This window comes from Cherax quadricarinatus, chromosome 19 (genome assembly GCF_038502225.1).
Source record: "Cherax quadricarinatus isolate ZL_2023a chromosome 19, ASM3850222v1, whole genome shotgun sequence".
NCBI classification, from domain to species: domain Eukaryota; kingdom Metazoa; phylum Arthropoda; class Malacostraca; order Decapoda; family Parastacidae; genus Cherax; species Cherax quadricarinatus.
In genome coordinates, this window is record NC_091310.1 from 48,041,275 (window position 1) to 48,065,317 (window position 24,043).

The following is a 24,043-nucleotide window of genomic DNA, read 5'->3' on the forward strand; positions in this document are numbered from 1 at the left end:
GTTAAGGGTGGTGGGTTATGGGTGGGTTAAGGTTGGTGGGTTAAGGGTGGTGGGTTATGGGGGGTGGGTTAAGGGTGGTGGGTTATGGGTGGGTTAAGGGTGGTGGGTTATGGGTGGTGGGTTATGGGTGGGTTAAGGGTGGTGGGTTAAGGGTGGTGGGTTATGGGTGGGTTAAGGGTGGTGGGTTAAGGGTGGTGGTTTATGGGTGGTGGTTTTTGGGTGGTTTATGGGTGGTGGGTTAAGGGTGGTGGGTTAAGGGTGGTGGGTTATGGGTGGGTTAAGGGTGGTGGGTTATGGGTGGGTTAAGGGTGGTGGGTTATGGGTGGGTTAAGGGTGGTGGGTTATGGGTGGGTTAAGGGTGGTGGGTTAAGGGTGGTGGGTTATGGGTGGGTTAAGGGTGGTGGGTTAAGGGTGGTGGGTTATGGGTGGGTTAAGGGTGGTGGGTTAAGGGTGGTGGGTTAAGGGTGGTGGGTTAAGGGTGGTGGGTTATGGGTGGGTTAAGGGTGGTGGGTTAAGGGTGGTGGGTTAAGGGTGGTGGGTTAAGGGTGGTGGGTTATGGGTGGGTTAAGGGTGGTGGGGAAGTATTGTAAACACAGCTGTGATGCTCACACAGTGTCCACTCCACTTGCTCAACATATTACATTATTACAAGTAACTGATCATTGTGAACAACTGCGACACACCGATAAAACTTTTATTAAAACTGTATCTTGAAGGAGAGAAGAAGACGAGGACCACCTTGATGTATCACCATTATAAAACCCAGCAGAAGTCTTCCACTTGGATCATACATTGACATTGTGAATAATTTTATGTAAACTACATCTCCAACGTCACCTGAAATACAATATATTGATGCTATTAGTGAGCTTGTCTGAAAGAAATAATGTATTAATGTTATCAGTGCTGAAAAAAGGACGGGAAGAAAATTTTAAGTTCCATAGGAGAAACTACGAAATTTTTCAAGCAGTATAGATAAGCCTCGGAAATACTGAATAAAATAGAAATATGAATATTATAGAAGTGATTGGGAATATATATGTACAAATAAAAACAGGAAAGAAGAAATAAGGAAGAAGTAAGTGCTTCATTGACATCAACTTCGCATTAAATTTTTATCGTTCATATGGTATTTTATTTATTATTTATTCGAGGGTAGTACAATAGTTGTTAAAATAATGACATTATAATGGTACGGAAAACCTAATTAATACACCCTAATTCAATCTAGCGTACCCTTGTGGGTTTAACCCTTAGTTTTGATTGTAATAATAATAATAATAATAATAATAATAATAATAATAATAATCCAGCTTAACTTTCTGTTAGGTAAACATCTAACCTAAATAACACCTTCAGCTCATATCTAAAGAACTCAGGAGGTTTAATACTTTTTATATTTCCACACTATTTTGTCTTAGTTAACTATAGGTTATCACTCCATTATTAAAGAGTAAGGTAATACTACCATATATATGCTTCTCTTTTGATTAATTAAGCACTAACTGTCCTTTATCTTCCCGTCAAGGAACCTTTCAACATATTTGTTTCACCTGTTGCCACTGTGGAACTAGCAGCTGGCAGGTACCTGGGTCTTACCCATCTGAATGGAAATAAGCAATAGGAATACCAAAGAGAGGGGGAGTCTTGGTGGGCTGAAGCCTCCAAAAAATTCCCACAGCTTCCCCCCCAATTAAAAACAGTGATAATAATATTGCTACTTTAAAACATATCTCTTAGCTAGGTAGCTACCATTTCCAACCAGATAGCCACCCCCTTTCAACCAGATATTCATCCCCTTTCAACCAGATAACCACCTCTTCCACCCAGATAGCCTCCTCTATCAACCATATAACCATCCCCCCTCCCCAGCAAAGAAAGTCTGGTGCCGCCCTAGGAAATAAGCCAAATTGCTTGGTTTTCCCGGGTTATTAACTTGGGTTAATAATACACGTAACGACTTCTGTTGTAATTTATTCTAATTGAATTATTAGCTAATTAATCCAACCTAACTATCTTAATCCTAGATAAGATCACTTATTTCTCAAGTTAAGACTAGGTTAAGCATTTTATTATTAATAAGTATTTTAATTACTGCTGTTCTTATTTACATGGTCACCTGAAATTTTGAAACTTCAACTCCATCTTTAATATCTAATGACATTATAATTCTAGTCTAGTTCTGCCTGAAATATGCATACTATAATAGGATATATTTTGTAAGCAAAAAAATCATATCATATGTTCTGTATTATTAATAATTTATTGATTAATATTTATGTGATGGCTTGGCAAGTCACAGAGGTGACAGGTAGATCTCTCAGTAAAGAGACAACCTCCAGAAGATAACAGCTGATGAAGGATGAAGCCTCTTTCACTATGTCCAGTGATCTACACATGTTTAGTTCTCCACATGACTATAATGATAATATCAGATGTGGGGTCATTTGACTACCAACCTTCTATGATAACCACTACAACATCATATCCCAAATTCTACAGTACTGGCTTTTTCTTTAATAAATGGGTATTATTTGGAGTAATTACAGAGAAAAGACCTTTAACAACATAGGAAAGATAAGATCAGTATATATTGAGCATTAGTAGTAGTTTTTATGATTTATGTCACTTTAGATTCAGTCTGATGGCAAAATGCTAAACAGGCTTCTGTTTCACACTGAGGTAAAAATAAAAAACTATAAAAATAATGTTGGAGGGAGGGGGTAAAGGAGGTTTTGTGTGCGAGGGGCTTGGACTTCCAGCAGGCATGCGTGAGCGTGTTTGATTGGAGTGAATGGAGACAAATGGTTTTTAATACTTGACGTGCTGTTGGAGTGTGAGCAAAGTAACATTTATGAAGGGGTTCAGGGAAACTGGCAGGCCGGACTTGAGTCCTGGAGATGGAAAGTACAGTGCCTGCACTCTGAAGGAGGGGTGTTAATGTTGCAGTTTAAAAACTGTAGTGTAAAGCACCCTTCTGGCAAGACAGTGATGGAGTGAATGATGGTGAAAGTTTTTCTTTTTCAGGCCACCCTGCCTTGGTGGGAATCGGCCAGTGTGATAATAATAATAAAAAATATTTATTTCTGATGTTTGAAATACTGCCTGTAGTTACAGACACAGTATACACAAGAACATAACTTTTTTATTTTTTCATAGTGAATTAGGGAGGATACTTTACTGTTCAATACTGAAATTCAAAGAATGTTGCTACACATGCAGTTTACAGGTTTACTTCTTTTTCAGTGAATTAGCAAAAGAAAAGTAAGCCGATAAGTAAAACATGGAAGGAGGAAAGGGAGAGAGGCGTGGGGGAAAGAGCTGGAGGAAGGAGCGGGAAGAACGGGAAAGGAAACGTTCCAGCAGTAGACTTGTGGGATTCCCTTCTAAAGGTACAGTGCTGCATATGTTTGAAAAATTAGTTTGCTTTTTTTTCTTTGGTACTGAGAGGTATTATAGGATAAACTTCTAATGCATTAGCAAACTTGCTTTTCAACAGCATGTTTATTGTTATATATTAAGAGTTGGGATTGGAAGAATACAAGTACCATAGAGTTATCAAATAGGCACACAAATACTTTATCGTATAGCATACTGTATATGTTAAATTACCATATTTTATAGAGCTGTACTGGGCACTTGGCCTCACTCTCTCACTCACTGGTTGAGTGCCAAGCAAACGATTGACTACTGAGCGATTTTTTTACCGAACAAAATATTCAAATATACTGAATTGTTTGAGTAGGGAACTGTTCGAGTACTGAGGTTCCGCTATATATATTTTACCTCAACTTGACTTCAAGGTCCTTCCTATTTCTTCAAAACATGTGTTTGAGCACTGTTTACTTGGATTTTTCTAAACAGAAAATAGACACTCTAGGAGGCATTTTTATCAGTACCTTTTCAAATTGTATTTTCCTTCATAAACTTGTCGTCACATTTACAGACAAGAACTGAAGGAAACAAAAAAATTTCTCATTGTAAGGTAAAACAAAAAGCATTTCTTTTGCATATTCTGCCTTAGGGACTGTTCCCTGTATATCTGTATTTTGCTAATATTTAGATCATGTTAAAAAACATTCTTGGGTATGGGAGACTGAAACATATTGTATAAATTTTGCTTATCTCATTCATAAAGAATTCTGGGCTTCACACATGCAAGGTCCTCAGGAACATGTATAAAAACATACTTTGCTATGGTACACTGTTTTTTTATGGTTCAATTTAATATATACATGTATATAGATGGTGAGGAGAAGAAAGAAGATTCTGGGAAGGAGAGACAAGCATTCGAGTCCCAAAGACAAGATGAAATAGATAAAAAGAAAGCAGAGGAAGAGAGAAAAAAGAAAGAAGAGGAGGAAGCAGCAGCTCAAGCCAAACAGGAAGAGGAAGAGCAAGCACGTAAGCGGGAGGAGGAGGAGACCAGGAGGCGTGAGGAAGAAGAAATGAAAAAGCGGGAAGAGGATCGTGTAAGTTATGATTTAAAAGTATGACTGAAGTACTGTATTTGATAACATCTTTCAATTTCTCCTAGTTTTCCTATCTTTAAGGGAAAGGGATCATGATAAATCGTGAAGAAATATTTAAATTTGAGAAAATACAAACAATAACAATGTATCATGAAAAAAAGTAGTATACATCCTGATGTGGCAGAACACTGACTCAGTATATATACTATCTGTTTATTAATTTGAAAATTAAATATATACTTAAACCATTATATATCACTGCTGCCTTATAATGTAATTTATTTTATTTTCATTTTCTCTGTTATGATGTCATTAGTTTATTGGAGAATGTTTGCACTAATTTATAGCTGAGGAGAAGGAAAGATACCTAATAATGTTTAAAATGTGAGGTCAGAGGTTTATGCACACTGACCCACATTATGTGGTATCTCAGTAGACAGAGAAATGTATCACAGAGCTAGAGAGGGTGCAACATGTTACCAGATAATGAAATTGAAAAGTGTTCAGAAGTACTAGTTAGGTTACCATTAACAATAGAGGTGTTGTAGTCAACTCTTGACACACACCATTTTACAGCCACATTATAAAATGTGAAAAAGCATTACAGTAGTAGGATAGTAATAACACAGTTTTAATTTGTTGGCATTCCATGTGTATATTTGCATTCTGCATGCAATGAAAACACAACAGTATTAGTAACTTATGGTAGGATATTTTTCTAAATTTAATCAGGTTGGTGCATGATTGAATAAGTAAATAATGAAATGCATTTCTGTGTTGTTAATGATTACATGATTTGCACTTTGAGCACTTTTCCTTTTGTTTTTCACTTCCTGGCAACTTGTATAACATACTGAAAATTTTGACAATCCATTTCTATCACAATATGGCTTATATTTTGAATTCATTATGTTACTATTTTTTAATTTGTAATAGCAAATTCTAGAGAGTATATATGTGAACAGTATTTAGATAAAGGTAGGGAAGTTTTTATTGCATTTATGGATTTAGAAAAGGCATATGATAGAGTGGATAGAGGAGCAATGTGGCAGATGTTGCAAGTATGTGGAATAGGTGGTAAGTTATTAAATGCTGTAAAGAGTTTTTATGAGGATAGTGAGGCTCAGGTTAGGGTGTGTAGAAGAGAGGGAGACTACTTCCCGGTAAAAGTAGGTCTTAGACAGGGATGTGTAATGTCACCATGGTTGTTTAATATATTTATAGATGGGGTTGTAAAGGAAGTAAATGCTAGGGTGTTCGGGAGAGGGGTGGGATTAAATTTTGGGGAATCAAATTCAAAATGGGAATTGACACAGTTACTTTTTGCTGATGATACTGTGCTTATGGGAGATTCTAAAGAAAAATTGCAAAGGTTAGTGGATGAGTTTGGGAATGTGTGTAAAGGTAGAAAGTTGAAAGTGAACATAGAAAAGAGTAAGGTGATGAGGGTATCAAATGATTTAGATAAAGAAAAATTGAATATCAAATTGGGGAGGAGGAGTATGGAAGAAGTGAATCTTTTCAGATACTTGGGAGTTGATGTGTCGGCGGATGGTTTTATGAAGGATGAGGTTAATCATAGAATTGATGAGGGAAAAAAGGTGAGTGGTGCGTTGAGGTATATGTGGAGTCAAAAAACATTATCTATGGAGGCAAAGAAGGGAATGTATGAAAGTATAGTAGTACCAACACTCTTATATGGGTGTGAAGCTTGGGTGGTAAATGCAGCAGCAAGGAGACAGTTGGAGGCAGTGGAGATGTCCTGTTTAAGGGCAATGTGTGGTGTAAATATTATGCAGAAAATTTGGAGTGTGGAAATTAGGAAAAGGTGTGGAGTTAATAAAAGTATTAGTCAGAGGGCAGAAGAGGGGTTGTTGAGGTGATTTGGTCATTTAGAGAGAATGGATCAAAGTAGAATGACATGGAAAGCATATAAATCTATAGGGGAAGGAAGGCGGGGTAGGGGTCGTCCTCGAAAGGGTTGGAGAGAGGGGGTAAAGGAGGTTTTGTGGGCGAGGGGCTTGGACTTCCAGCAAGCATGCATGAGTGTGTTAGATAGGAGTGAATGGAGACGAATGGTACTTGGGACCTGACGATCTGTTGGAGTGTGAGCAGGGTAATATTTAGTGAAGGGATTCAGGGAAACCGGTTATTTTCATGTAGTCGGACTTGAGTCCTGGTAATGGGAAGTACAGTGCCTGCACTTTAAAGGAGGGGTTTGGGATATTGGCAGTTTGGAGGGATATGTTGTGTATCTTTATATGTGTATGCTTCTAAACTGTTGTATTCTGAGCACCTCTGCAAAAACAGTGATAATGTGTGAGTGTGGTGAAAGTGTTGAATGATGATGAAAGTATTTTCTTTTTGGGGATTTTCTTTCTTTTTTGGGTCACCCTGCCTCAGTGGGAGACGGCCGACTTGTTGAAAAAAAAAAAAAATCTTTAAAGAATTTGGCACTTGTTTTGGATGCGTTAAATATAAGCATTAAATTTCAATTTGTTGTCCATGATTAGACCTAGGAATTTCTCATCATTTGTTTTTTCCTACTTTAATTTCATCAAGTAGTATATTGCTTTTGCTGGTTATTGTTTCCTCTTCTCACCTATTATTGTGATGTTCCTGCATCTCTCACTTGCTCCTTCAAATCCTGTTAGGTATTTTTTTTTATTTTGCAGAATTTTCTCTTGTCTTATATCCAAGAGGCTGAAGAGAGGTTAGCCAAAAAGGCTGAACTTAGATTGCAGAATTTGGCAATGGCAAAAGATCGGCCAGAACTGAACACAGCCATGTTAGATTCAAGCTTGAAGAAAAACACAGCATTTATTAAGAAACTGGTAAGTTGTACATATTCTCTCATATATGGAAATTTTTTTGGTAAAATTAGAATTCCAGTAATTTTTTGTAATTCTTCTTTTGTGCTGTTTATAGCTAGTCAATTTATGCATTTTAATTAAAATAAAAGTTCTCTTTTAAATACTCATATTTACTTAAATACTTATGTCTAATGTTTTATTTTCAGTATGCTTAAGGTTGTTATGTTTAGTGATTTTTAGGCAAGCAGCTTGTCTGAGACTGCCACAGAGTTTCCCAAGCATCAAATACTGACTTACAATGAACCTGGAGTTTACCTGGAGAGAGTTCCGGGGGTCAACGCCCCCGCGGCCCGGTCTGAGACCAGGCCTCCTGGTGGATCAGAGCCTGATCAACCAGGCTGTTGCTGCTGGCTGCACGCAAACCAACATACGAGCCACAGCCCGGCTGATCCGGAACTGACTTTAGGTGCTTGTCCAGTGCCAGCTTGAAGACTGCCAGGGGTCTGTTGGTAATCCCCCTTATGTGTGCTGGGAGGCAGTTGAACAGTCTCGGGCCCCTGACACTTATTGTATGGTCTCTTAACGTGCTAGTGACACCCCTGCTTTTCATTGGGGGGATGGTGCATCGTCTGCCAAGTCTTTTGCTTTCGTAGTGGGTGATTTTCGTGTGCAAGTTCGGTACTAGTCCCTCTAGGATTTTCCAGGTGTATATAATCATGTATCTCTCCCTCCTGCGTTCCAGGGAATACAGGTTTAGGAACCTCAAGCGCTCCCAATAATTGAGGTGTTTTATCTCCGTTATGCGCGCCGTGAAAGTTCTCTGTACATTTTCTAGGTCGGCAATTTCACCTGCCTTGAAAGGTGCTGTTAGTGTGCAGCAATATTCCAGCCTAGATAGAACAAGTGACCTGAAGAGTGTCATCATGGGCTTGGCCTCCCTAGTTTTGAAGGTTCTCATTATCCATCCTGTCATTTTTCTAGCAGATGCGATTGATACAATGTTATGGTCCTTGAAGGTGAGATCCTCCGACATGATCACTCCCAGGTCTTTGACGTTGGTGTTTCGCTCTATTTTGTGGCCAGAATTTGTTTTGTACTCTGATGAAGATTTAATTTCCTCATGTTTACCATATCTGAGTAATTGAAATTTCTCATCGTTGAACTTCATATTGTTTTCTGCAGCCCACTGAAAGATTTGGTTGATGTCTGCCTGGAGCTTTGCAGTGTCTGCAATGGAAGACACTGTCATGCAGATTCGGGTGTCATCTGCAAAGGAAGACACGGTGCTGTGGCTGACATCCTTGTCTATGTCGGATATAAGGATGAGGAACAAGATGGGAGCGAGTACTGTGCCTTGTGGAACAGAGCTTTTCACCGTAGCTGCCTCGGACTTTACTCTGTTGACGACTACTCTCTGTGTTCTGTTAGTGAGGAAATTATAGATCCATCGACCGACTTTTCCTGTTATTCCTTTAGCACGCATTTTGTGCGCTATTACGCCATGGTCACACTTGTCGAAGGCTTTTGCAAAGTCTGTATATATTACATCTGCATTCTTTTTGTCTTCTAGTGCATTTAGGACCTTGTCGTAGTGGTCCAATAGTTGAGACAGACAGGAGCGACCTGTTCTAAACCCATGTTGCCCTGGGTTGTGTAACTGATGGGTTTCTAGATGCGTGGTGATCTTGCTTCTTAGGACCCTTTCAAAGATTTTTATGATATGGGATGTTAGTGCTATTGGTCTGTAGTTCTTTGCTGTTGCTTTACTGCCCCCTTTGTGGAGTGGGGCTATGTCTGTTGTTTTTAGTAACTGTGGGACGACCCCCGTGTCCATGCTCCCTCTCCATAGGATGGAAAAGGCTCGTGATAGGGGCTTCTTGCAGTTCTTGATGAACACAGAGTTCCATGAGTCTGGCCCTGGGGCAGAGTGCATGGGCATGTCATTTATCGCCTGTTCGAAGTCATTTGGCGTCAGGATAACATCGGATAGGCTTGTGTTAATCAAATTTTGTGGCTCTCTCATAAAAAATTAATTTTGATCTTCGACTCTCAGTCTGGTTAGCGGCTTGCTAAAAACTGAGTCATATTGGGACTTGAGTAGCTCACTCATTTCCTTGTTGTCATCTGTGTAGGACCCATCTTGTTTAAGTAGGGGCCCAATACTGGACGTTGTTCTCGATTTTGATTTGGCATGAAACTTTAAAATTTCCAACATCTCATGGCCAAAAAATCATAGCCAAGCATTTTCCTTAAAAAGCAGATGACTGAAAAAAATTTGTTCTAGAAAAGTATTTAAAATTAAAAAAAAAAAATTTTGGTACTTATTATTCTCAGTAGTCATTGTCTTTTGTCATGCACAGTACTGTATTTACTTTATACTGAAATTTAATTTTTGGAGGTTTTGCAGTTGTCATGAATCAGATTTTTTTTATTTTAGTTTTATAGCTGGACTGTATCTCTCGTATGTGATAATAAATCAATTTTCCTTTTACAGAAAAATTTAACAGAGAGCCAGCATGATTCACTGATAAGAGATCTTCAGAGCTTGAACTTGACCAAATATGTAAGTGAGGTGGCCCAGGCAGTGGTTGAAGCCAAATTGAAAATGTCGGATATCAATACTGCTGTTCACCTGTGCTCTCTCCTTCACCAACGCTACCATGACTTTGCTTCAACATTGTTAGAGAATTGGCAGAAGGTTCTCTCTCCAAAAAAAGAGGAAAAAGTATGTCTTCTTTCTTTCTTTCAACACACCAGCCATATCCCACCAAGGCGGGGTGGCCCAAAAGGAAAAACGAAAGTTTCTCCTTTTATATTTAGTAATATATACAGGAGAAGGGGTTACTAGTCCTTTGCTCCTGGCATTTTAATTGCCTCTTACAACACGCATGGCTTACGGAGGAAGAATTCTGTTCCACTTCCCCATGGAGATAAAAGGAAATAAACAAGAACAAGAACTAGAAAGAAAATAGGAGAAAACCCAGTGGGGTGTATATATATATGCTTGTACATGTATGTGTAGTGTGACCTAAGTGTGAGTAGAAGTAGCAAGACATACCTGAAACCTTGCATGTTTATGAGACAAAAATGGACACCAGCAATCCTATCATCATTTACAACAATTACAGGCTTACATTTTACACTCACTTGGCAGGACGGTAGTACCTCCCTGGGTGGTTGCTCTCTACCAACCTATTACCTAGAAAAAAGTATGTATAAGAAGTATATTATTGCTCTGGAGTTATGTATTTTTTACTTTTTAATCAAAACTTAGCCTATTCACTCTGGCTGGTATAAAATCATAAATCATAAAATAAGTTTAGAAAGTAAAATTGAAATTGGCCAATCTGCTTTATAAAAAAAAACTTCTTGTTTTAAATGTTAGTTTCTTTAAAGTTTGTAATGCATGGCTATTAGGAACTATGGGCTGAAACTACAACCAGCACCTGACTCTAGCTTCATCGTATGATGCATACTCTCCAAGCTAATAAAACAAGTGCATACTTTTTGTTTTCAAAAAGTTTTAATAAGAGCACTCCATATATCTATTTCATGCGAATAACCATACCATACATAGTTTTGTGAAAACATTTTCATGTTTACTGTATAAACTTATGGAGCTTATCTTAACATTTGACTGAATATGACATAATCTTTATACAGTGGAACTCCAGTTTTCATACTTAATCCGTTCCAGGAGGTCATTCTAAATCCGAAATGTATGAAAACCGAATTAATATTTCCCATAAGAAATAATGTAAATACAATTAATTCGTACCAGGCACCCAAAAATATTAACAAAAAACACATTTTTTAAAGAATAACTATAGTTTTACATACAGAAAACATTGAGAAATAAATATAAATAACTGATTTTAATGATAAATGAACATTAGATACCTTTGTTGAAGACTTGTTGGCATATCAAAGAAGGCGGGAAGGAAGAGGGAGTTGAGGTTATTGTTTGGAAGGGAAATCCCCCTCCATAAGGACTTTAGGTATCAGAAGCCTCTCTGGGGTTACTTCCCTTCTTTGTCTTTTACTGGCACTGGACCCATGTTGCACTAAAAATCTGTCCAGAGACCTCTGTTTCTGGTGTCTCTTTAAGATTTGCCTAAAATGGGACAAGGCATTGTCACTGAACATGTTGCAGATATGGCTTGTATCAGCTTGGTCAGGGTGATATTTTTCAAATAAGTTTGCAACTCGTTCCACTTTGCACACGTCCTAAATCACTGAAGAAGCCACCTTCTTCCCTCTCCCTTCCTTCTCCTCTGAAGCAATTTCCTCAGCTGTGGTCTGTTGCTGTTCCTGATGAAGGTCTTGCAGCTCTTCCCTGAAGTCCCCCACCAACTCTTCCACATCCTTACAAGCTCAGCTAAATGTATGCCACTTTTGTATATTTTCAATCTCTTTCTTGAATTCTATCATATTTCTCACCTTCTTTACCATAGGGCTGGCACTAGAAACTTTCTTTGGACCCATTGTAACTTATTTTGCAGTCGCAGTCAATAAACAAGCACAAAAATTGCGAAATGTTTCAGATGAATGCTCACTCAACCAGTGACAGAGCCAGACTGACGGCATCCCCGGGCGGATGGACGCGTCCGATACATATGATTTCCGGATTAAGGTACGAAATCCGGACCAAAATTTTGCCCCAAAAAGTGTTCTAAATCTGAATTGTACGATATGCGGATCGTACGAAAACTGGAGTTCCACTGTATAAGCATTGTTGTCATATTCTCTCTTAGTTTTTCAGGATATGTAGCAATTACATTATACTTAATAACTGTAATTGGTTCCTTTTGTAAAATATTAACAGGAACATAAAAAACTAACAGGGAAAGTGCTAAACCCATAAGGGTCCATGCTTTAATCCAGGGAAAGGGAGGGCAGTTCTCATTTCTTTGACCAAAAGTTTATCATCATCATTGCATTCCTTTGGAGGGGCCATGTATAAAAAATTTTGACCACTTCTTACATAGCCATCTGCTTATTCTCATCATCTTTTCTTTAAAAACTTAAGTAGAAATAGAGAAATAAAAGCAATGTCCATGGTACTATGTATGGGCACTTGCTGCATATACACAGAAAAAATTCAGTGTGTTGAGAGGATTCAGATTTAAATAAGCAGATACATTTTTACTTACAAAATTTATTATAAATTTTATAATAAGGGAATCCTAAATTTGTGAGTGAGATTTTTTAAATGCATTATTACCAGAGGGGTTACAGTACTGAAATTTATTTTAGCCTTATTTCCAGAATAATAACATGAGTAAGCTACGAGTGGATCTACGGTTGTATGCTGAACTTATTGCTGCTGGTATATTTGCACCAAAGGAAGGTCTTCCTCTTTTAGGTTAGTTGTATAAGTACAACAACAGATTTCCACATAAGCAACAGTTAGGCATCTTTATTCCGAAACATTTCGCCTACACAGTAGGCGTCTTCAGTCGAGCACAAAAAGTAGGCAGGAGCATTAGAGATGTGAAGATGATGTAATCAGTCCATCACCCTTGAAGACATAGATTTGAGGTTGTCAGTCGCTCAGCCTGGAGAAGAGTTCTGTTCCATAGTCTGAAACAACGTGAAGATATAGTGACAGTGTTGCTTGATCTTCACATTGTTTCAGACTATGGAACAGAACTCTTCTCCAGGCTGAGGGACTGACATCCTCAAATCTACATCTTCAAGGGTGATGGACTGATTACATCATCTTCACATCTCTACTGCTCCTGCCTACTTTTTGTGCTTGATGAAGTCGCCTACTGTGTAGGCGAAATGTTTTGGAATAAAGATGCTGCTATGTATGATAATCTTTGTAGAGAAAATAGCTTTTTTGTTTCAGTTTTATGGTGCATTACAAGTGTATATGGCAGTTAGCTCTCTGCTATACTCCGTTTTCTCTAATACAGTGGACCCCCGGCATACGATGGCATCGGCATACGTTAAATTCAGCATACAATACATTTTAACGCAAAAATTTTGCCTCGCCACACGTTAAAAAAATCTGCCACACGCGATTCGTCCGGAACGCGTCCCACGTGTGTGCCATTGTTTACAAGCCAGCCAATGCGGTCGCATCCACGCATACAGTTGGTACACTTCATATTATCACAGCATTTTTAGTGATTGTACCTGTAAAATAAGTCACCATGGGCCCCAAGAAAGCTTCTAGTGCCAACCGTGCGGTAAAAAAGGTGAAAATTACTATGGAAATGAAGAAAGAGATAATTGCTAAGTACGAAAGTGGAGTGCGTGTCTGGGAGCTGGCCAGGTTGTATACCAAACCCCAATTAACCATCGCTACTATTGTGGCCAACAAAACGGCAATCAAGGAAGTTGTTCTTGCAAACGGTGCAAGTTTGTTTTCGAAACAGAGATCGCAAGTACTCGAAGATGTTGAGAGACTGTTATTGGTGCGATAAACGAAAAACAGATAGCAGGAGATACCATCTCTTAAGCGATCATATGCAAAAAGGGTGGGAAATACGTACTATCGTACCACGGTCAGCTGTTGCTGCACCAGTCAGCTGTTGCTGAACCACAGTGAGCTGCTGTTGCACCACGGTCAGCTGCTGCTGCACCACAGTCAGCTGCTGCTACACCACTGTCATCTGTTGCTGAACCACGGTCAGCTGCTGCTGCACCAAAGTCAGCTGTTGCTGCACCACGGTCAGCTGTTGCTGCACCACGGTAAGCTGGTCCTAGTGGCATTAAAAGAAGAGTGGAAGTAACCCTGGAAAAGGACATACTACCTAAAGTCCTAATGGAAGGGGATTCCCCTTCTAAGCATTAACAACTTCCACACTCTTCCTTCCTCCCATCCCATCAGTCATCACCAGATCTTCAATAAAGGTAAGTATCAGTTTGTGTGTATTAAAATTAATTTTTAATGTGGTAAAATTTTTTTTTTTTCATACTTTGTGGTGTCTTGCACGGATTAATTTGATTTCCATTATTTCTTATGGGGAAAATTAATTCGCCTTATGATAATTTCAGCATACGATGAGCTCTCAGGAATGGATTAATATCGTATGCCGGGGGTCCACTGTATAAGCCCCCAAGAGAGAGATAGGAGAATGGTACATACTTGTATCCCATATCCTCTTCATACCTCTGTCAAACCGCTCGGTATTATGCCAAATATTATTCATTATCGAGTATTTAACATGTTTTTATGTTATTGTTTATTTTGCCATATTAGATCAATTGTGATAGGCAAATAAGCCGTAGTGTTGATTTTTTTTTTTTTTTCAACAAGTCGGCCGTCTCCCACCGAGGCAGGGTGACCCAAACAGAAAGAAAATCCCCAAAAAGAAAATACTTCCATCATCATTCAACACTTTCACCTCACTCACACATAATCACTGTTTTTGCAGAGGTGCTCAGAACACAACAGTTTAGAAGCATATACGTATAAAGATACACAACATATCCCTCCAAACTGCTAATAGTGTTGATATTAGTGTAATAATAAAGCATATTCCCCTGCATCATGAGACAGCTCATGGCAACCAACAGTGGCTTCAAAGCCACCTTATCTTTTATGGACAGTGTACTGTGTATGTGCTTAACACAACGAGAAACATTTCTTTTATTTGTTGTAACTATGGCTAGGGCTAAAAGTAAGCAGGTTATAACAATAAATGAAGGAAAAGAAATTGGAATGACTTATGCACCAAACAGTAGCAGCATGTTGGTGTGGCGACCCTTGAAACTTGAAATTATGCTAGCTGAAATTAGTGCTGAATAACTGATGGAACCGGATGTCTGATTGCTGGGTTTGTGATGGTACACCTATATTAATGTAATATAAATATAATTTGAAGTTTTTAATTGTTTAATTGCTAATGTAAACACATTAAAATTGTATTTACACAAATAATCTGCACTTCGGTCCAAGTTGGACTGAAACATAATTAAAAGTTTCAGTTTCCTATGTGTGGATTATTTGTGTATTGTTCTGGCCATAAGATTGTGCTTTTTTATTCAGAATTGTATTTAGTCTTGTATTCATCACAGACAGCAAACATTTCTGCTTGCATCTTAATAATTTTTTGCAGTTGTAAGATCCTGCATAGAGCCAATAAAGCATTTAAATTACTGGGAATACCTTAAAATCTTAAATATGTACTCACTGGAGTGGAGAAGAGAGAGATTCATGATAATATATGTCTGGAAAATACTAGAGGGCCTGGTCCCAAATTTGAACACTGTCATAACATACTGGAATGAGAGATGTGGGAGAAAGTGCAAAATAAACCCAGTGAAAGTGGGGGGGTGCCTTGAGCACAATGAGGGAACACTTATCAACACCTGTGGCCCCAGATTATTTAACATCTTACCAGAAGATATCAGAAACACTGCTGGGACAAGTGTAGAAGTCTTCAAGAGAAAACTGAACAAGTATCTTTACCAGGTGCTAGACCAACCAGGCTGTGATATATGTGGGGGCAGCAGGCCACCAGCAGCAACACCCTGGTTGACCAGGCAAGCACTAGACAAGCCTGGCTCATAGCCGGGCTCCAGGAATGAAAAGACTCTTGGCACTCATCAAAGGTATATCACTGAGTAAATCTGTTAGTTATTGTTTTAATTTATTTATTACCATATCTTATTACATTGCATTTGTAAATTTCTCCAGGAAATGTATTAACAACATTGGTTACATCAGACAAAGAGGAGCATCAAAACATTTCAGTGTTGCTCACTTTCTGTCGCCACTGTGGAGAAGACTACATGGGGTTGGTGCCTCGGAAAATCAGGCTCCTCGCAGATCAGTTTCAGGTTAGTACTTTTAATAGCATTGTATATTGGTAAATCATAGTGTTGTATAGCATTCAGTGACTATTAAGAGTAAGAATGTATCTGTAGTTGGAATATAGGCCACAGTTATTCCCATGTAATTACAGAGTTAGTCAGAGGCCATCAATTTGAACTTCCTTTTCAGGTTTACATTTAGATTTTTTGGGCTAAAATGGGGATTTTAAATATTATTCTTTCAAGAAGCTCAAGCCTTATAGTAATTTTGCTGTCTTACCTTCTCTCAGGTACAGATTAGGATTTCACGAGGTAGGGGTCGTCCTCAAAAGGGTTGGAGAGAGGGGCTAATTGAGGTTTTGTGGGCGAGGGGCTTGGACTTCCAGCAAGCGTGCGTGAGCGTGTTAGATAGGAGTGAATGGCGACGAATGGTACGTGGGACCTGACGATCTGTTGGAGTGTGAGCAGGGTAATATTTAGTGAAGGGATTCAGGGAAACCGGTTATTTTCATATAGTCGGACTTGAGTCCTGGAAATGGGAAGTACAATGCCTGCACTTTAAAGGAGGGGGTTTGGGATATTGGCAGTTTGGAGGGATATGTTGTGTATCTTTATACGTATATGCTTCTAAACTGTTGTGTTCTGAGCACCTCTGCAAAAAGTGATAATGTGTGAGTGTGGTGAAAGTGTTGAATGATGATGAAAGCATTTTCTTTTTGGGGATTTTCTTTCTTTTTTGGGTCACCCTGCCTCGGTGGGAGACGGCCGACTTGTTGAAAAAAAAAAAAAAATTATTTCCTGCTATCTCAAATTAGAAATATTATCTTCACATACAGATGGCTGTTCCCAAAAGCGAGTTCCTTCCTCGTGAGAGACAGAAGAATGTGAGACAGCTAATTAAGGACTACTTTCTTTCCCTCACTAAACACCTGTTTTGTGATCATAAGGTAAAATATATTTGAATCAAGTTTTATATTTGTACCCACTTTCATTTACAGTACCTATTTTATAATAGAACAGGTATCTTTCTCAGAGTCTTTAATAAATACTTTTAGACAAGCATGCATATCTTACTTCATATCTGCTCCTCTATTTTAAATTAAGGCTAGATATGAACCTTTCTCTCATGTTGTGTATTTGGTTTTAAATACAGTGGTACCTCGAGTTTCGAACAGCTCCCATCTCGAACAGTTATGTAAGTGCATTTTTGTAAGTGCTTTTGTAAGTGTATTTTTGGGGCTCTGGAACGGACTAATCTAATTTACATTATTCCCTATGGGAACAAATTTGTTCAGTAGCGGCACTTGAACAGCCTTCTGGAACGAATTAAGTTCGTAACTTGAGGTACCACTGTATTGGTACAGAGATTATAACTATCTCCTTTTTTTCTTGTGCTTATTGTTTGACCCTTCTGTCTCTCCCTCTGCATATGTGCTTTGACATCATCATCCACATAGATTTATATCTTCAGTAGTTACTCAAGGAGGTGGGAAGTACAGTACCTGCACTCTAAAGGAGGGGTCTGGGATATTTGCTGTTTAGAGTGACATCTAAACTGTTGTATCTGTGCACCTCTGACATGACAGTGATAGTGTGAATGACGGTGAAAGTTTCTTTTTCGGGACACCCTGCCTTGGTGGGAGAGACAACCAGCTTGTTAAAAAACAAAAAACTTAGTAATCAATGTTAGCTAGGTCTTACTCAGATTAATGCAGTAAAATTAATTATAAAGTAATGATTAATAATAATAATAATAATCTTTCAACAAACCAGCTGTATCTCACCGAGGCAGGGTGGCCTAAAAAAAAACAAAAGTTTCTCTTAATACCTTTAGTAATGTATACATGAGAAGGGGTTACTAGCCCCTTGCTCCCGGCATTTTAGTTGCCTTTTACGGCATGCATGGCTTACAGAGGAAGAATTCTGTTCCACTTCCCCATGGAGATAAAAGGAAATAAGAACAAGAACTAGTAAGAAAATAGACGAAAACCCAGAGGGGTGTGTATGAATATATGTGCTTGTACATGCATGTATAATGTGACCTAAGTGTAAGTAGAAGTAGCAAGACATACCTGAAATCTTGCATGTTTATGAGACAAAAAAGACACCAGCCATCCTGCCATCATGTAAAACAATTACAGGCTTTCGTTTTACACTCACTTGGCAGGACAGTAGTACCTCCCTGGGCGGTTGCTGTCTACCAACCTACTACCTAGGGGTTAATTACTGTATTTATAAACAATGTTGCAGTACTACCACTTCCAAAGTGGAAAATTTAGAATTTTACTGGAAAAGCAGAGCTAATCTTTTTAGACATATCCAGGCAAAGTTGTTTCATGTGCTTTAATCTTGCCCTGTATAATTTTTCAATCATGAAGGTATGTTGTATTAGCTCTTTGATTAATTTACATGACAATTCAGTTGACTTGTCAATAATAAGTCTTTCAGGTCAGCTACACTGCTGACACCTGCATCTTTCTTAGAAGCCATAAATGTAAGCATAATAAATTAAGAATCACTCATAATCAAGGGGTCACCACCAACAACTGCATTTTAACCCTTTCAGGGTCCAAGGCCCAAATCTGGAGTCACGCACCAGTGTCCAAGAATTTAAAAAAAAAAAATTTGTTATTTTTTCTTATGAAATCGTAGAGAATCTTTTTGTGAAGGTAATAAAACAAAAAGTACGAAATTTGGTGGAAAATTGACGAAATTATGCTCTCGTGAATTTTGATGTGTCAGCGACATTTACGAATCGGCGATTTTGCCGACTTTGACTCCCATTTTAGGTCAATTACATTATTCCAATCAACCAAATTCTTAGCTACTTCACTAGTATTACTTCTATTCTATCGATTGAGCACAAGAAATCGCCAAGTCAACTGTTTCAACTACAAAATAAAGTGATCGGAAATTGTTAATTTGGCCAATTTAACCCTTTGACTGTCGAAGGGCCCAATCCTGAAGTTGCTCCTGGTGTCGCAAAATATTCGAAAAAAAAAAAAATTATTTTTTCTTATGAAATGATAGAGAATCTTTTCCCGATTGTAAAGACACCAAAAAAACGAAATTTGATGGAAAACTGACGGAATTACGCTCTCGCGAAGTTAGCGACTTCGGCGATATTTAAAAATCGGCAATTTCGCCCACTTTGAGCCCTATTTTCGGCTAATTCCGTTATTCCAGTCAACCAAACTCATAACTATTTCTTCAGAACTCTATTTTTTCTATCGATTGAGCACAAGAAACTGCCCATTTACCGATTTCAACTACCCAATAACATGGTCAGAAATTTGCAATTTGGCCAATTTCACGAAAATTAAAAAATACGACAATTTCAAAATAAGGTCCAGAATGAACAATGCAGACATTCCTGGCTCTAAAATAAGATTTTCTTTGTTCATCAGTCATGTCTCCAGGTCCCTGTGATATTACTCTTGCTTTTTATTTTGAAATTTTATTCAAACAAAAAATAGAAGATTTACTGTTATGCAGACTACTGCAATACTGTAATAATTGTAAAAATTACATCAACCCATTCATGACTGCGTATTAGAATGGCTATTTGGACATTTATTGGACAATGACATCATTTGTTTACTTTTGAACATCGGCAAAAATCAAACATTTCCTGTACTTTGTGCTCCATTTCCACGTTCTTTTTATAGTAAAATTAATCAAAATCACCTCCATTTCTATAATATAGTTTCCATTCTATCAAATGAGACCATGAAAACGAGAATACAACCACAAATACTATACGAAAATAGACCACAAAGTCGGCATTTTAATTAAAAAAAACGGTCGGAGTTTTTTTTTTCTCATTATGCACTGCGTGCTCCAGGATTTTTTTTATGTGGTGCACACTGACCACACAGACCCATTCTCTCACATGTGGGCCTACTAGCTTTCTCCTGCCTGATTTGAAGCCGCTAGAATTTATGAGTATATATACGTCAAACACGGTACCTCACAAACGTATATATACGGCCGCGACAGTCAAAGGGTTAACACAAAGTTCAAAATATTCCAATTTCAAAATAGGGTCCAGAATAAACAATGTAGGCATTCCTGGCACTAAACTAACGTTTCCTCTGTTCATTAGTTATGTTTTGAGGCTTTACAAATAAATTCCATTTCGATTTTTTATTCACATAATGAATTTTTATTCACACCAAAAAATAGAAGATTTACTGTTATGCAATACTGTAATAATTGTATAAATATCATCACCATATTTGTGAATGTATATTAGACCCACCAGCTGACGTGTATTAGACGTGTGAGGTCGTTTGTTTACTCTTGAATATCGGCAAAAATTTAACATTTCCGCTACTTTGAGCTCAGTTTCAAGCCATTTCCAGTGCTAAAACCAATCAAAATCATCTCTATTTCTGTAATATGTCTTCCGTTCTATCAAATGAGACCAAGAAATCGCAAATACAACTATAAAAAACATACGAAAAAACACTGCAAAGTTGCTGTTTTAATCGAAAAATCATGATTTAAGTTTTTTTCTCTCATTATACACAGTGTGCTGCAGGATCTGTTTTATGTGGTGCACACATACCACATAGATGTATTCTCTCATATCTAGGCCCAAATGTACCACTCACAGTTTATCAGAGTGAGCTGAGCTCATGGCGTAGATCTACGGTTTGGACCCTGAACGTAAAGCCGTAGATCTACGGGACGGACCCTGAAAGGGTTAAACAATATAGGCGAGTGAATGTTACACACTCATGGTATGTGTGGCTGTCTGGTAAACTAGTCTGGCAGTCACCGAAATTTCAGGTGCCCTCGTAATTTTTTCCGGACTAAAAGAGGTACCAGACCATCAGTTGCCAGAAAATCAGTAGTTTACATGTATCTTGTCTTGCAGGAATTACAGCATGTCGAACAGCAAAATCGTCGGCTGTTGCAGACTCGAGGAGAGCTGAGCCAGGAACGAGTCAATTTGGCTGAGAATCTTTCTGCTGGACTAAGCAAACTTCTAACCAATGCTCAACAGATGGCTGAGCTGCTAGATGAAGACATGCCTGAGCTTCCAGAAGACAGTGAGTAGCTTTCTTTCTTACATTTTTTCTATGAAGCCAGTAAGGATGTGCAGTAAAGCTCAGCATGTCAAACAGAGTTGGAACTGACTACAGTTCACTACCACAGGTTTTCTAACAACATTGTTTTTATACAATACTCGACTCCAGCTTGACAACCTAGAAAGGGATGAGTTCTTTCTTCCTTCTTTCAACACACCGGCCGTATCCCACCGAGGCGGGGTGGCCCAAAAGGAAAAACGAAAGTTTCTCCTTTCAAATTTAGTAATATATACAGGAGAAGAGGTTACTAGCCCCATGCTCCCAGCATTTTAGTCGCCTCTTACAACACGCATGGCTTACGGAGGAAGAATTCTGTTCCACTTCAAAGGGATGAGTTATCCTTGACAAATTAATACAGTCAGATTGTATTGATGCAGACAGATGATAATAAGTAGCAACTAGGAATAGTGATAAAGTAAATTTAAAAGATGAATAGCATTCCCATACTGTATATGGGTGTTGCTGTGATGGAGCTGATTTAATTATTGCATTCTGATAACTTAGGTTGGAAATAGTGTTTTACTTATGTGTTTTACTTATGTATGCAATGTTTTTTACAGAATCTCAAGGAGATGATCTAGGCTTATGTGATATGGGAATAGGTGAAGGTGGAGAGATTCCTGAAGGAGGGACAGCTGTGCTGTGGGAGGATGACGACACTAGAGCATTTTATGAAAACTTCCCTGAACTCAAAGCTCTCATTCCATCTATATTGTACAGTGATTCTGAGAAGCCTACAGCTGTACCTGTAAGTGCAATTTTTTTTATGACTTTTTGGTTAGTAACTGGTATATAATTTGTCTAATATATCAGTGAATTTAAATGTATTTGCAGTGTGTAGAGAAAATTATTACATACATTGACAGATACTGTATTAGAATTGTTTGTCCATAAGCCATGCATATTGTAAAAAGGCAACTAAAATGCTGGGAGCAGGGAGCTAGTAACCCCTTTCTCCTGTATAAATTACTAAAAGTAAAAAGAAGAAAAGCTTTATAGTTTTTTTTTTTTTTTGGGTCACCCTGCCTTGGTGGGAGATGGCCAGTATGTTTTATCCTACATTTTATCTCCACTTATATTTTCTGATCTTCTTGATACACAGTAATAATTTGATTGTTAGTGAATTAGCAAGGGTGTAATTAAGTAACCTCTTCAAAAGACTTCAGCTACATTTAAAGTTTGTCTTATTTTTAAAGTTTGTCTTAGTTTTCTTTTTTTTATTCATTAAATTTAATTATTTTTAATTAGTGTGAAATGGAAAAATATTTCATATTTTATGGTGATGAGTGTAACAAAAAGGGAATGGGCAATGATAGATTGAATATCAGATTGGAGGGAGGATGTGAAAATTTGTCTGGACTGCCTCCAAGTGAGTCGCCTACCCTGGCAAGCTCTGTTGACACCGAGCTCTGAGGTCGGTACCTCAGCCTCACAAGTGGCTTATAGGACAGATTTTCATAAATGACTGATGTTGCAAGAAACCTCGCCTGCATGCATGTTTAAAGGACTAACTTACTTGGTGTTGCAGCATATATCCTGATCTTCAACCTCCCTAAGCTTAGCCCCTTTGGACTTCCCCTCAGAAACCACGTGCAACCGGGAGCTTTAATTCCTGCAATATTCAATCGATATTAGTGACCTGCCTGCACCTCAGAAATTCCTGTATCCAAGAGGGTGTGTATCCCCTAGTATAACTATGCAGAAACGGACACTAGCTTCTAGGTAGACAAGAGACAAAATCACGTACTGGTTATGAACTGCCGGCTGCACAAAGGCCACAGCTCAACTCACTCGCAATTTTCCCCAGACACTGGCCAGAAATCCTAAGAAAAAGTGGAGGTCTTGTCTTACTGTATGGGCCTGACGGAGGAGGTCATCTACGGTACATCGAGGTGCCTCCACCAGATTTCCCGAGGTCTCATATGTGAAGACACGTGGGGTGCGCCGTCTGCTGATCACGGCACGTGTTGTCCAGATGGTGTCTAGTCTAAGAAGAGAGATCTGGCGTCTTCGAGACCCGCACCTCGTCGTTCAAACTTGGGCTGCCAGTTCTCCCTAGCTAACGTAACCTAGTGTTTGCCTACATTATTGGCCTATTACTACCTATGTTAAGGTCTTAGGTCTACATTATTATTATCTACAGTTGCCTCAATAATCCTGATATTAGTGTACTAACAGTATAAACTACCTACTTCTTCCCTGAAGGGTAAATCTATAAATTAAGTAGTGCCTTCCATCCACCTACGCCAATCCGGGAGAGTGTGTTTTTGTTTTGGGTGGGTTTAAGGGCCCTTGAATGGTGTGTTTTTCCCCGTTGGGACTTCTCGGACCGAATAAGTTCCAACAGAGGAAGTATGGAACAAGTAGATGGGTCTGTGAAGGACAAAATTAACCATACAATACATGATGGGGACAGAAGATGGGTGATGTGTTGTGGCATCAGTGGCAAGAAAGTGGTTTATTTATGGGGCAGAAAAGGAAATGTACCAGAGTATAGTGGTACCAGTGCTTTTATGTGGGTGTGAGGCATGGGTTTTGATCACTGCAGCAAGCAGACGACTATAGAGGCAATGAAGAGGTCATCTTTTAAAGAAATCAGTGGTGCGAATATCATGCAGAGATTTCAGAGTATAGAAATTGAAATTCTATGGGGGATCATCATTGATATACATTGATATATTGTACATCAGTTGGCTGAGGTGGTGATGTTGATGTAGTTTGGACATACAGAGAAGATGGAGAGGTATGAGATGACACAGAGGGTATATAAATTTAGGGTGGAAGGTAGGAGGGATAGGGGTCATCTTTGGAATGGTTGGAGGGAGAGTGTGAAGGAGGCTTTTAGTTGTAGGGGCTTGAGCATCCAGCAGGCTTGAGTCAGCATGTTAGATAG

At 38.6% G+C, this 24,043-nt stretch overlaps 1 protein-coding gene across 3 annotated transcripts in view; it reads left to right on the top strand.

Annotated features, from left to right (window-relative positions):
* The first annotated feature begins 567 nt into the window (after positions 1-567).
* The window catches only part of Upf2 (UPF2 regulator of nonsense mediated mRNA decay), an 83,258-nt gene continuing 59,782 nt past the window's right edge, over positions 568-24,043 (top strand). For 2 of the 3 annotated variants that reach the window (XM_053776234.2, XM_070086808.1), the window contains exons 1-10: positions 568-1,078; positions 3,247-3,392; positions 4,246-4,472; positions 7,148-7,306; positions 9,780-10,010; positions 12,554-12,650; positions 15,939-16,081; positions 16,891-17,001; positions 20,937-21,111; positions 21,711-21,898. In XM_053776234.2, the coding sequence (XP_053632209.2) occupies positions 3,284-3,392; positions 4,246-4,472; positions 7,148-7,306; positions 9,780-10,010; positions 12,554-12,650; positions 15,939-16,081; positions 16,891-17,001; positions 20,937-21,111; positions 21,711-21,898 (1,440 nt within the window). In that variant the 5' untranslated portion in view covers positions 568-1,078; positions 3,247-3,283. Of the gene's footprint in view, positions 1,079-3,246; positions 3,393-4,245; positions 4,473-7,147; positions 7,307-9,779; positions 10,011-11,507; positions 11,919-12,553; positions 12,651-15,938; positions 16,082-16,890; positions 17,002-20,936; positions 21,112-21,710; positions 21,899-24,043 lie in introns of those variants that run through there. The other variant, XM_070086809.1, reaches the window with a different exon arrangement.